Genomic DNA, 14593 nt, shown 5'->3' on the forward strand with positions numbered 1-14593 from the left:
ATGAATAGCTGCACAATGTTTTGTGACAATTCTGACTATGATGCAATTATTAGGCGACTTGAACTTTTGAAGAACAAGTTCCCAAACAATAAGATATTTACTTGGATTAGTGAACATGGAAATGAAGAAGAAACACTATCATATGATGGTCTCATAAAATCTGCTCAGATAATATCCCACTTTTTACTTAATGAACTTGGTTTAAAGAGGGGTGAGCGAGTATTATTATGTTTTGCCCCTGGGATTAGTTTTATTCGTTCATTTTATGGATGCCTTGCAAGTGGAATAGTTGCTGTTCCAGTTTACCCTGCAGATCCTAGTAACCCTGCTCAAGTAAATAGACTACGAAATATTGTTGATTCAAGTTCAGCGAAAGTATGCCTTACTGATCAAAATTACAATAGGATTATCTCACTTGCTAAAATAAGATATTTCAGTGAACCAGTATGGAACTCTTTATCATGGCATTCATCTGACAAGATAATAAGTGATTACATTGACTGCCTTTCTTTATTGAGAAAAAGTGATAGTAACAAGGAGAATAAATGTGGGAATGCTGATTCATCTCAACAATCTATTTCCAAAGAGAGTATGTTTTATCGAAAAAAGAAAAATAAAATCATAAATTATGAATACCCAAAATGTACACCAGATTCCATAGCATTTCTTCAATTTACTTCTGGTTCAACTGGTTCTCCTAAAGGAGTAGCCATTACTCATGGTTCATTATTGCATAATTGTATTGCTTGCTTGAGATCATATCAACTTCCATTTGATGCAGAAACAGGTGAGATTGATATTTCTTACAAAGGAAAAATGGATGATATACCAGTATATGAATATCTTGATAAATTGATCGAATTTAACTTAAGATTTGTTTCTAAATTTGGATATCCTGTAAAATCTTTATCGTGGTTGCCGATGTATCATGATATGGGTCTAATAGGATTTATTGTAGCACCACCATTATTTGGAGTTGAATCATACCTTTTATCACCACTTTCATTTATCAAAAACCCATCTATATGGTTGAAGCTTATAGCAAAGTATAAAGTAGTGGCATCTGCTGCGCCTAACTTTGCCTTTGATTATGTATGCAAGAAGATAACCGAGAAAGATATATTAGAGATAAAAGAACATGGAGGCTTAGCTTCATTAAAATATGGTGGGATCCTTAATGGGTCCGAACCGATTCGATTAGCTACAATTGAGAGGTTTAGTATAATGTTTTCAGAAGTTGGGTTTTGCGCTTCATCACTTATTCCTGCGTATGGCATGGCTGAAAATACTCTACTCATTAGTGGACTTAGAAGATTCCCATTATTAGGTCCAAGAATCCTTACGGTGAAATCAAGTGAATTATCTATAAATGATCCTGTAATCGTTGTAAAGGACTTTAGATTACTTTGCTCTTGTCCTAGCTGTAAGAAAAGAGAAGATTTGGCTAAGTTACAGTTCAGTAGTTTGGTAAAATCAGAATTCAAACATATAATTGGCTGTGGACTTGCAGCAGTTCCTAATGATTGTATAGTAGTAGTTGATCCACAAACAAAGAATGAGTTACCTCCCGGTTACATTGGAGAAATCTGGATATCATCTAAAAGTAAAGGTGCTGGGTATGTAAATTTAGATGAGCTCTCTAGAGATACATTTTTCGCAGAAATAAGATCTAATTTGAAATACCAAAGTAAAAAATTTTTGAGAACAGGTGACTTGGGATTTATTTACGATTCCGAAGTATTTATTGTTGGTCGTGAGAAAGATGTTATTATTATTAGAGGAAAGAACTACTATCCACAAGACATTGAACAAGCAGTTGATTCTGCGCACGATAGTATTCGTCCTGGCTGTAATGTTGCATTTTCAGTAGATGTAGATGGGGAGGAAAAAATTGTTGTTGTTGCTGAAGTGAGAAAAGACATTGTTTCAAGCCATAGTAGTGGTATTGCATCAAAATTTTTGAACTATTTCACAAATACTAAAAGTAATGACAAAATATATGAAGTTCGTGATCAAATCATTAGGGCAGTACGTAGAAATACTGGACTTGATATCTACAGAATTGTTATCATTATGCAGAAGTCACTGCCTAAAACATCAAGTGGGAAGGTTCAACGTAGGAAAACTAAAAAGATAATATTAAATGGTGAATTAGGAAATTCAATACTTCTTGACGAGTGTAACCTTGAGAAATCCGTATTAAATACAGTAATTAACCCACATGTGGGAGAAACAAACTTAATTAAAGAAGACGCATATGAGGACTATCATTCTGTATGCAGCGAGATACCTTTACGTGAAGACTTAGTAGAAGCTGTTATGAGTATTGTGAAAACTATACTTGGTGATAACTATGCTCCAAATTTAGATGATTCTCTGCTAGAACTCGGATTTGAATCAATGAAAGCTGTTGAGGTCAGTACTGCGCTATCACATGAGTTTAATTTGGATTTACCTGCAACTCTTGTTTTTGATTATCCTACTTTAAGATTAATAATTGAATACATTGAACGCATTAGACAAGGGAATCATTCTTCAATTATCCTATCAAGTAATTACAAGAATGATCCTAGTAATAAACAATTTGTAATATCTGCTATATCTACTCATTTACCAGGCTCTTGGTACCGTAACTCATACTCAGAATTTTGGGAACTTCTATGTTCTGGAAAAACTGCAACTCGATCTGTACCTTATGGGAGATGGGATACTTTGCGTTATCATAATGGCAAAGCATATACTTTTGATTTGACAAATAAGCAAAGCTACTATACTGATATTGGAGGCTTCTTAAATGGTGTCGAGTACTTCAGCTATGGGAAATTCAAAATATCTGAAAAGGAAGCTCTATTAATGGACCCACAGCAACGCTTAGTAGTAAGTAATGTATATAACATAACCAAGAATATTGGGAATTATCAAAATAATCTGATTGGAGTGTATATTGCTAGTTGTTCCAATGATTGGAGCCAAATATTATCATCCTCGGGTACAGAACCATCAGCATACACAAGTACAGGAAGTTCACCTTCAATATTGGCTAATCGCATATCATTCATTAATAATTTCACAGGCCCTTCAATTACAGTTGATAGTGCTTGCTCTTCAAGTTTAGTTGCAATAGATGTAGCACTTCATCACTTAAACTCAAATTCGTGTTCTTGTGCAATAGTTGTAGGGGTCAATACAATCCTTAACCCAGCTGTTTATGCATCTTTCTGTAAATCAAGAATGCTTTCTATAAGTGGAGTATGTAAACCCTTTGATGGCAGCGCAGATGGATTTGTGAGAGGTGAAGGTTGTATTGCAATTGCAATAGAAAGTTCGAATTTAGCTACTAGAAAAATTGCAACAATTACTGCATCTTCTGTTAAACAAGATGGGAAAAGTACAACACTAACTGCTCCAAAGGGTATATCTCAGCAAATTACTATACAAACTTGCCTTTTGAATGCAAACTTACATCCGCAACATATTCACTATGTAGAGTCCCATGGTACTGGTACTCCTTTGGGAGATCCTATTGAAATTAGTGCATTATCCAAAGTATTTCTTAAAGAAGATGGAAAAAGGAGGATATTCCATGATAGAGAAGTTCCATTAGTAATTGGAGCAGTCAAAGCTAATATTGGACACTTAGAAGGTGCAGCTGGAATGGCAGGGGTACTAAAAACAATTCTTTTGATGTCAAAAAGATACTGTCCAGGTATTACGAATTTTAATTATCTGAATCAACATATCAATACACTTCTTGCTAATAATGAAGATTCTAAAAAACTTGGGTTTTTATTTAACAAAACTAATAATGGAATAACATTTGAGGAACTAGGTTATGAAAGAGGGGAGTTGTTAAATTGCGGAATATCCTCTTTTGGATTCGGTGGGACTAATGCTCATGTAATACTTTCTGAAGGAATAGATATTGACAATATATGGAACTATGAACTAGAAATAAAAGAAAATGTGCAAAGTGACAGTTACATGCCATGGACAGCAAGGTTTCACCCATTTATCACATCCAAGGAAGAAATAGAGAAATTGTGGATTTACTCAACAGATATGTGTGCAATATTAGGCTATGTTAAAGAACATGTAATTCAAAATCAAATAATTTTTCCAGCTTCAGGGCTTATTGAACTAACAGTGGCAGTTGCAAAACTTGCCTGTATAGATAAAATATTTAAGGAAGATATTTGCGTTGTTACTTCAAGTTTAATAAATAATAGAAATACTTTAATTGAAGACTTAAATAGCTCTGAAACAAATAAGTTTACTAATCAAACAATAATTTCATTAGTCCTCACAGCACCTATTATAATTCGAAATATTGAAATCCTTAAACCAATACTAATAGACCCGAAATATAATCAACATGTCCTCAAAACTTCAATTGATATGTCACTTGGAGATTTGAGAATAAGTTCAAACAATGTAATCCACCTAACTGGAAATGTAAAATTACTCTTGGATGAGATAGTAACAACAGAAATTATTGAAAAGAGCGAGTTAATGCTCACTAACTTTAAAAAAAATTGCGTTAATAAGATCGAAAAAGAAAGACTATATTTGCTACTAAGAAAAATAGGGCTTGATTATAGAGGTACTTATAGAGGAGTTGAATATATATATATTGGAGAAAGTATGGGATTTGGAAAAATTTTGACTGAAAATTACTCAACTAAAACATTTACTATTGCTCCTTGGATACTTGATTCTGCCTTCCATGTTGCAGGTGGTATCTTATTACTCGATAGAAATTTATCCCTTCCATATATTCCTGCTTATTTTGAAGAGGTATATATATATTCTGTACCAGAAGAGTGTCACTCATTATACTCACTAGTAAATATTCTTCGGTATGATGAGTCATCTGCGAGATGTGATATATCACTTGTCGACAAATTTGGAAAACCTGTTGTACTATTAAGTGGTATTACATTTGTAAAGTATGTATCTAATAAAGAAGAACTTTACCCAAATTCACCAATATCTGGCTTGGAATCAGATGTAAATATCTTAAGGAATGACGTATTGGATAATTGTCCAGTCGATTTTACTCTGGACTATCGAAAAATGGATTGGATTCCTTTGTTGGTTTCAGATATAGAGAGTCTATCAAATTCTAAAGTCAAAAATTTAATTTTTATTACTTCTTTGTTAACTCCATTACAGGAAAAGTCACAATTTAGTCATTTCATAAAAATAGTAAATGAAGATGAACTGCTCAAACATGACTTAAAATTATTTTCGCGTGCTATAATTCTTGAAAATGATATAGAGACTATCTCTCGAATATTGATTTTAATAGGATCCAGTATAAAGGTGTCAGTAGTAACAAAAAATGCTATTCCTATTAAAACAGCAGCTCAATCTTCGATTGAAATACCAATAAATAGCATTACTTGGGACTTTATTCAGGACAAGCACTCCAACTTGTATACTTCATTGTCATTCATTGATATTTATTCTTTTGAAGAACCTATTGATCAAATCTTGTTTGGTATAATTACTCTTGAAAAACTGGATGCGCAAATGATAAAATCTGATCCATTTATACTTCCGCACGTAGTTGTAAGGGAAGGTAATAACACATATACTTCTCACTCAGAAACTATCTTTATTGGTTATATTTCAGAATATTTGAAAGTTTTTGATAACTTTGGACAGAAACATATAGAGTATAAACTAAAGGCAAGGGGTAAGCTAAGTAATTTTGAGCGTCATTATGTTGATGAAATTAAAAATCAAATTGTATTATCACCAAATGAAATTAGAGTACAAATTAAAGCAGTTGGACTTAATTTCCGAGATGTCCTTAATGTAATGAATCTATATCCTGGGGATCCTGGCGAGCCAGGAAGTGACTTTTCTGGAATAATAACAGAAAAGGGCAGTGATGTACATTTATATTCTGTAGGAGATCAGGTATGGGGATTTGCAAAGGGTTGTTTTAAGTCTCACATAGTTACAGTTCAAAATTTAGTATCTATAAAACCTGCTTCATTAACATTTGAGGAAGCAGCTGCATTACCAGCTATATATTGTACAGTTGAGGCAGCATTTAGAGATTTAGCAAAAGTGAAGAGCGGAGATTTCGTCCTAATCCATGCTTCAACTGGCGGAGTTGGTATTGCTGCAATTCAATATTGCCTTAATGTTGGTGCCATCATATTTGCTACTTGCTCTTCAGCTAATAAGAGAGAGTGGCTGAGAGGATTGGGTGTACAATATATCACTAGTTCTAGAGATCCTGATATATTTGATCAAGAAATAAAAATACTACTATCTTTAGCTTCTAACAGATACAGACTTGGCAAAGTGAGTAAACTGGATATAGTTTTAAATTGTTTGGGTGAAAAATTTATTATTAATTCTCTAAACCATATAAAAGAGGATGGGATATTTGTTGAGCTTGGTAAACGACATATTCTACAACAGGAGGATATGAAGAAAATTAAACAGGGAGTTAATTATCACATTTTAGCTATAGATGATTTAGTTTCAAATAATCCAAATTACATCCATGATTTGTTATCTAGATATAATAATTACTTCATGAATTTCCAAAATCCAATTTTGCCAGTTAAATCATTTAATATAGATTCATGTACTCTTGATGCTTTTAGATACATGCAAAGGGCTATACATATAGGAAAAATTGTTGTTACAATGCCTCCTCCCTATACGCTTATGTTTGAGATTTTAGCTGGTGATAATGATGTTCTTGATAGAGCTCTCAAACATGGAAGAAAGTGTGTGGAAAATTTTGATGGATCCTTAGATATTATGGAAATTAATCAATGGGTCAATGATAATCAACAAGGTAGTATAATTAAAGGAGAACTTTTCCCTTTGATCAAAGATCTACTATCAAGAGATAGTCAAGACAACCCTATTAAGATAGTTGAGAAATACGAGTCCATAGTAGTTAAGTTATTTTTAGATAGTTTAAAGATCCCTGCAGAAACTATCCATTTAATTGCAAATAGCCATAAATCAAGCGGAATAACAATTAAAGTACTTTTTGATATTCCAATATTGGTTGAGTCAATAACAAAAAAAATATGTGATATGATTGGATATACAAATAACCAATTGCATATATTTATCTGCACAGATAGAGTCGAGCGCAGAACTATTATTCAAAATAATATAAAAATTGATTACTATCCCAACTTGAACGGAATTGATACTGGAAGTATACATATTGCAGTAATTACTGCCTCTATGCTTCTAGGAAAACTTTCTTATGTTGCTACAATTAGAAATATTATACCTTTTCTAAAACCACATGGATTATTATTTGTTTTAAATCCATTTGGTAATGGAAAACTGAGCAGCATTATTAGACAATTATACCAGCAATTTTCAGCAAAAATAAGGATTCCCATGGATATAAATAAGACTGAAGAGATTTTAATAGATGTTGATGATACTTTTAGGGCCATAGCAGAGGATAAAAAGGGAATAATTCGATTGTTTGCCAGTAGTAAATTACATTCCCAGACGAAATTGATTACAAACTCAAGTATTTCTGAATTATCCTTTAAGAGGGGATATCATATTATTATTTGTCCAGATTTAGATGAGGTATCCCTAATGGCTGCTATTCAAATACTTAAAGAGGCAGGTGCTAAAAACTTTATTTTTGTTGTGTTAAGCAACAATTTTTTAAACATTCCAAATATAACAATAATTAAACTAAATGCTGAACAATTTGATATACAACTATTGGAAAGACTTGAAGAATCAGGTATAAGAGAAATTAGTGGAATGATATGTCTTCCATTTAATAATAAAGAAAGTAGTTTCCTTTTCAAATTTTTCTGGAAAATGCACTTTGCATCAACAAAAATATCATCGAGAAGTCTTCAGTATTTCTTACTATGCTCACATGGAGATTCTAATATGACGATAATTGAGAGTTTATGTAGATATAGAAGAAATATAGGTCTTGTAGGTGAAATTGCAATTTGGAGGTATGGATCTAATTTGGCTAAAAATGTCAATCAATCCTTTATTCAAAGTGCAATACGCTTTGCAATAATGAGACACACGACAACTTTGACCTTGACAAAGTGCAAATCAGATGAAGATAAATTAGTTGTTTTAAATTCAGTTAGCTCCAAAAATACTAATGCTTTGGAAATTCTACGTCAAGCATTAGGGGAAGTTTCTGGAGTAGATATTTCGAATTTTAGTATAGATGCACCTTTATCAAATTTGGGGCTCGATTCCTTATCAGCTGTGGAAATGAGAAATATTCTCTCATCACGTACTGGAATAAATCTCTCTGCAACTATCTTATTTGATTATCCAACACTTTCCCAGCTAGCTAAGCATATTGATGACATAATTGAAATGAATGAGGTAAATTCTGATAATAGGAACTTAATAGTCAATTGTCAATCCAAAGTTAGTGAATTTATTGCACTATCACGGCGAATACCTCATTTAAGAAACGTAGTATTTGGGAGTCAATTAAATACTACCTATAGAGCTAAAAGCTTAGCTATAACTGGTATAAGTTGCATATTGCCTGGTAATTCGACAACTCCTAGCAAATTTTGGGATAATGTACTTGCCCCAGTTAGTTCTTGTATAAGTGAAATACCTTTAAATCGTTTTGATATTGACGAATTTTACATTCCATTTGAAGATTTTAATAATTTTCTTTATGCCAATAAAAATGTTACATATTCCAGACATGGTGCATTTATTAAAGATATTGAACTTTTTGATTATCTCTCTTTTGGTATAACTGCACAAGAAGCTTTTACAATGGATCCTCAACAAAGAATTTTGTTAGAAACTACTTCTTGTGCACTAAATACTTCAGGGTTAAACGCTTTTAAAATTGAAAATGAAGAGATAGGAGTTTATATTGGATGCTGTTGCACTGACTGGAATTATCTGTCCACAAAGTTAAACATAAACCCAACATCATTTACAGCAACCGGGGCAGCAGCTTCTATAATTGCTAATAGAATATCTTTTGTATATGGAATTAAAGGACCATCAGTAACTATTGATACTGCCTGTTCTTCATCATTAGTTGCTGTTGATATGGCTTTCAATAATATTAGTGTTGGGAATATTAAGACTGCAATAGTTGCTGGAGTACAACTTATATTAGCACCCTCATACTATATTGTCTTTTCTAAGGCTAATATGTTGAGTCCACTGGGATTATCAAAAACGTTTGATACTACTGCAGATGGTTTTGCAAGGGGTGAGGGATGTGTAGCATTAATTATAGAAGATGCTGACACGGTATTAAATAAGCAAATTTATGGTATTATTCGTGGGACTGGTGTAAACCAGGATGGCAAAAGCGCATCTTTAACAGCACCCAATGGGCCTTCACAAAGAAAAGTCATTCAAAAAACTTTAGAAATTGCAGAACTCCTTCCAAACGATATAAATTATATTGAGACACATGGAACTGGTACTCCATTGGGTGATCCAATTGAGTTCGGTGCAATAAAGGATGTTTTTAGTAAGGAAAGGAGGAGTGGTGAGCCTCTATACCTTGGTACACTAAAGCCAAATATAGGTCACTTGGAAGGGGCATCTGGAATCTCAGGAATTTTAAAAGCTTTGCTCGTGCTAAGTAGAAAGATCTTACCAGGGAATTCTTTCATTAAAAATATGAACACCCATATAGATACAAACAGTACTCAAGGTAATATCAATATACCTTTGTATCCAACTATTCTAAAGGGACAGAAACTATTTGCCGGAATTTCCTCCTTTGGATTTGGAGGAACTAATGCACATGTAATAATAGAATCAAGCCCAAATGATATTTTTTGGAATGAACCAAATATTCAATTTGAGCGCAAAGCACTACCTTGGATAGTACCTGCACATCCTTTTATAGGTCCTAGGGTTTCAGGCTTCATGCCACCTGTTGATCCAGCCTCTATCGGGCTAATAATGAACAACTCAAATGAAATATACCTAGAACCCAAGCCAAAAAGTTCTGAAATATGTCGCTATATAAGGTATATTGGTGAAACAGTATACAATATTGTATCAGGGCACCAGATACATGGAGAAGTAGTTTTCCCAGCAGCAGCTTTTATTGAGACTTTTTTTGGGGGGGCAATAAACTACTCTAATGCTCAAGGAATTAATAACAAAACAATTGCATATACTTTCAAAAATATAAGATTTTTCTCTCCTTTAATATTACCCCTTAATTTGACACTAACTTCATCAAAGTTGATATTGGATATTAATTATAACAAAATGAACTTAACTCAATCAATTGATCTTTCTATATATACTGTAGGAATCGACATATTTGAAGATGATGAATTGTTACACTCCAGCACTTCTTTAAATATTGAGACTTTTGAACCCGATGAGACTACTGGGAAAGTATTGGATTTGTCAAGACTTGAAAATGACATGGATAGTAACTTTTCAATAGATGGATTTTATCAAGATATTTCGAAATTAGGTTTTGAATATAAAAACTCATACAAGACTCTTAAAAAAATTTATTTAGATGATGAATGTACATATGGGCTTGTTGAACTATCTGAAATGACAGGATTTAACTATTCCTTGTGTATACATCCTAGCTTATTAGATGGTTGCTTCCATGCCGTTGCAGTATCTATTGTTGCCAAACATCTGGGAGATGGATCTAAAATGTTCTATATACCAGTAAATATTGAGAGAATTCAATTAATACCTACAAATTATAGGCAAAATATCGCTTTTACTCATAGTTCCTTTTTAAATACCAACTTTGGGAGTTTAATATCTAGTGTAGTTGTTTTAGTCAGTAAATTACATTTAGACTTTACAAGTAATTTAGCAAGTGCAGATTTAGAAATATTTGCCCCCGAAGTACCAAATTCAGACAGATACAAGCAATTTCTAACTATTAAGGAGTTATCATTTAAAGCAGTAAATAGACTAGCAAGTGTCATAAATATACAAAAAAAGTGTCCATATTCTTGGAAATTGAAATGGGAAAATTTATCAGATCAGAAATTTGCGACTAAAGTGAGTAATGAACCTAGTATAGAATCTCCATCCAAATTGATTAAATGGAAACCTACTGGTTACAAATTTGACTTTAGAGTTCAAGATAACTTACTTAACTCTACAGAAGAGATTTTTAAGATGATGAATGGAAATACTATGGAATATATTGAAGTTCCCTTGTATATTGCAAATTCATCTAGTGAATTGTACAGTGACTTGGAAAATCTGCAAAATTTTCTTCAGCTATTGACTAGCGAGAAAAGTGACCGAAGCCCTTTGTTTATTACAATCTTGACACAAGGAGCTACATATGCTAAAACTGAGTACTTATCTAGTATGCATCATTCAGCTATTTTTGGATATATGAGAAGCGCAAGAAACGAATTAAGTAGTAAATTTGGAATTGAGCTTTTGGCTTTTGACCTGGTTAGCAATAAAAAATTTGATTTTTTACCAAGTCATGCAATACTTAGAATAATGGAGGATATAACACTTCAAGTTATTAATAAAATTAATTTTGATAGAGAATTTAGAATTCTAGATAGTTTTATGGATACAAAAGTATTGGTCCCAAGACTTGAACCGGCAGCAAAACCTTACAACAGCTCTTACTTAATAAATTTATCACAAAGAGGGGCCATCTCAAATATCCAACGTTTGACTCAAATTTATCGTGAAAAACCTAATGATTATGAAGTTGAAGTTAGAGTGCGTGCAGTTGGTTTAAATTTTAGAGACTTATTAAATGTGATGGGTCTATACCCTGGAGATATTGGTTATCCAGGCAGTGACTTTTCTGGAACAGTTATTTCAGTTGGTTCACAAGTACATAATCTAAAAGTAGGTGATGATGTATTTGGGTTATCAAATGGATGTTTAAGAACATACCACACTACTCCTGCTATCCTCCTTACTAGAAAACCACAATCTTTAAGTTTTGAAGAAGCTGCTTCTTTACCTACAATTTTTGGTACTGTAAAGCTAGCACTTGATGATATTGCAAATGTTAAAAAAGGAGATTGTGTATTAATTCATGCTGCTTCCGGAGGAGTTGGGTTAGCAGCAATTCAATATTGTAATTCTATTGGTGCAACTGTCATTGCAACAGTAGGTAACAAGAAGAAAGTTACATATTTGAGATCAATAGGTATAAAATATATTACAAGTTCAAGAAATTACATGGAATTTTATAATGATTCACAAAGATTCTTGGATGAATTAAATTGTTCTGGTTTTGATGTCATTTTAAATTGTTTGATTGGAGACTTTATAAGCTTATCAATAAAATTACTTAAATCTGGTGGTAAATTTATTGAACTTGGAAAGCGTGAAATATTAATAGAAGAAGATTTATGTAAAATTCGTGATGATATATATTATCATACTATTGCTTTCGATAAAGTAGTTGAGGAGAATCCAAATTGGTTCAATAACTTATGTAATAAAATTGCAGAAGATATTGAAGATGGAACTATTTATCCTGTACCAATCTCATTATTTAATATGCATGATGAAAATGGAATATCTGATGGATTTAGATATTTACAAAAAGCTCAACATATTGGAAAAGTTGTAATCAGTAACTTGAGTAGTGTATTTTCTTCTGATTATAAGGAAACCTATGTAATTACTGGAGGTATGGGTTCTCTAGGTTCTTTAACAGCAAAATGGATTATTGAGGAGGGTGTCAAAAATATTATTCTTTTGGGAAGGACGCTCAACATGAATAATAAAATTTTTAGCAACCTCAGTAGTATGGATAAGAGTAAAGATATTAACTTAGAAGTAATTGCTTGTGACGTTTCCTCTAAAGAAAAATTATATTCAAAACTTCTAGAGCTTTCAAGAAAGTATAAAATTGTTGGAGTAATTCATGCTGCTGGTATTATAAGAGATATGTTATTAGTAAATCAGACAAGTGAATCCTTAAGAAGCGTATTGCAACCAAAAGCCTTCGGTGCATGGAATATCCACTATTGTAGCACAATGATTGGCCTAGACCTTTCATCAATGATAATATTTTCTTCTATCTCTGCTTTGCTTGGTACAATTGGCCAGACAAATTACTCCGCAGCGAACTACTGTGCCGACTTTTTAGTGCAGCACAGAAACTCAATTGGATTGAAGGGTATTAGTATTCAATGGGGACCCTGGAGTGAACAAGGTATGGCTTCTTCAGTATTAGATGATAAGTGGATAAAATCCATGGGTTTATATGCAATCGATAATACTTTGGGTCTTGCTTCACTTGGGGGATGCTTGATTGACTCACATAGTCAAATACAAGTCAATCCTATTTATATTGTGCAGCCAATTAATTTAAAGAAAGTTGGAAATTATATAAAAACTACACTATTTGATAATTTATCAACAGGGAATTCAGTCTCGACGGAGGTAATGAAAAAATGGTCTAGTATGACCAAAGAAGAAATAGAAGATTATGTAAATGAGGTAATTCTAAATGGAATTTCCCAAGTAATTGGAACTGAAAGAAAAAATATCCGTTCTGATCATTCGATAAGTGAAATCGGAATTGATTCACTGTCTGTTATCGAACTACGTAATACTATTTCTGCACAGTTAGGAATAGAGATACCTGTAACTGCAGCTATTGACTACCCTACAATATTAGATTTAAAATTATATATTAGCCAACTTCTATTTGAGCAACTCAACAAATCTAACTTTGACCACAAGAAAGACATAATATATGAAGTCAGTACAAGATCTTTTTCAGATACACCTATTTTTATCTTAGGAATTGGACTACGACTACCTGGCAATGCTACCTCAACAGAAAAACTATGGAAAAATATGATTGAAATGGTTGAAACAATTAGTGAGATGCCCTATCAGAGATGGGATGTTGATAAGTATTTTGGAGAGATTGGTAATAACAAAGTGAATTATTATACTAGAAAAGGTGGATTTATTTCATCTGTGGATATTTTCCATCGTGAAAGATATCATATTTCAATAGAAGAAGCATATCAAATGGATCCAAACCAAAGAATTGCTTTGGATGTTAGCTATTGTGCACTATGTGATGCTGGTATTCAACCTGAATCTATAAAAAATTCGAATATGGGAGTATTTTCAGGAATTTGCAATGACGACTGGGTAATTATAAACTCTTTAAGGAAGTTTCCTAATACTTATTCTGGAACAGGTGGTGCAAAATCAATGTTGTCAAATAGAATATCTTACTGTTTCTCAATAAAAGGCCCATCTTTATCTATAGATACGGCGTGTGCATCTTCTCTATCTGCTTCTCACTTTGCGATTAAATCAATAAAATCGGGAGAATGCTCAAATGCCATAGTTATCGGGACACAAATAAATGTCTCATTTAACAACTTTGTTGTCTTTAGCAAAGCTCAGATGCTATCTCCTGATGGGAAATGCAGGAGTTTTGATAAAGATGCAAATGGGTTTGTTAGAGGAGAGGGATGTGGTGCTATAGTTTTATCTATAAAGAAACCAAGTAATTCAAAGTACTGGGGAGCAATATTAGGCTCTGCTACAAATCACTGTGGAAGATCAACATCATTAACTGCTCCAAATGGACAGGCGCAACAAAAAGCACTAA

The 14593-nt window shown here is 32.9% G+C and overlaps 1 protein-coding gene across 1 annotated transcript in view; it reads left to right on the forward strand.

Annotated features, from left to right (window-relative positions):
• CMU_018010 (polyketide synthase, putative) overlaps positions 1-14593 on the forward strand; it is a gene marked incomplete at both ends in the record, with an annotated part of 41187 nt that continues 26594 nt past the window's right edge. Inside the window, one exon of the mRNA XM_002140360.1 lies at positions 1-14593. This exon is cut by the window's right edge and continues 26594 nt beyond it. Coding sequence (XP_002140396.1) covers positions 1-14593 — 14593 coding nt within the window.

Source organism: Cryptosporidium muris, genomic scaffold (assembly GCF_000006515.1).
Source record: "Cryptosporidium muris RN66 scf_1106632373407 genomic scaffold, whole genome shotgun sequence".
NCBI classification, from domain to species: Eukaryota; Apicomplexa; class Conoidasida; order Eucoccidiorida; family Cryptosporidiidae; genus Cryptosporidium; species Cryptosporidium muris.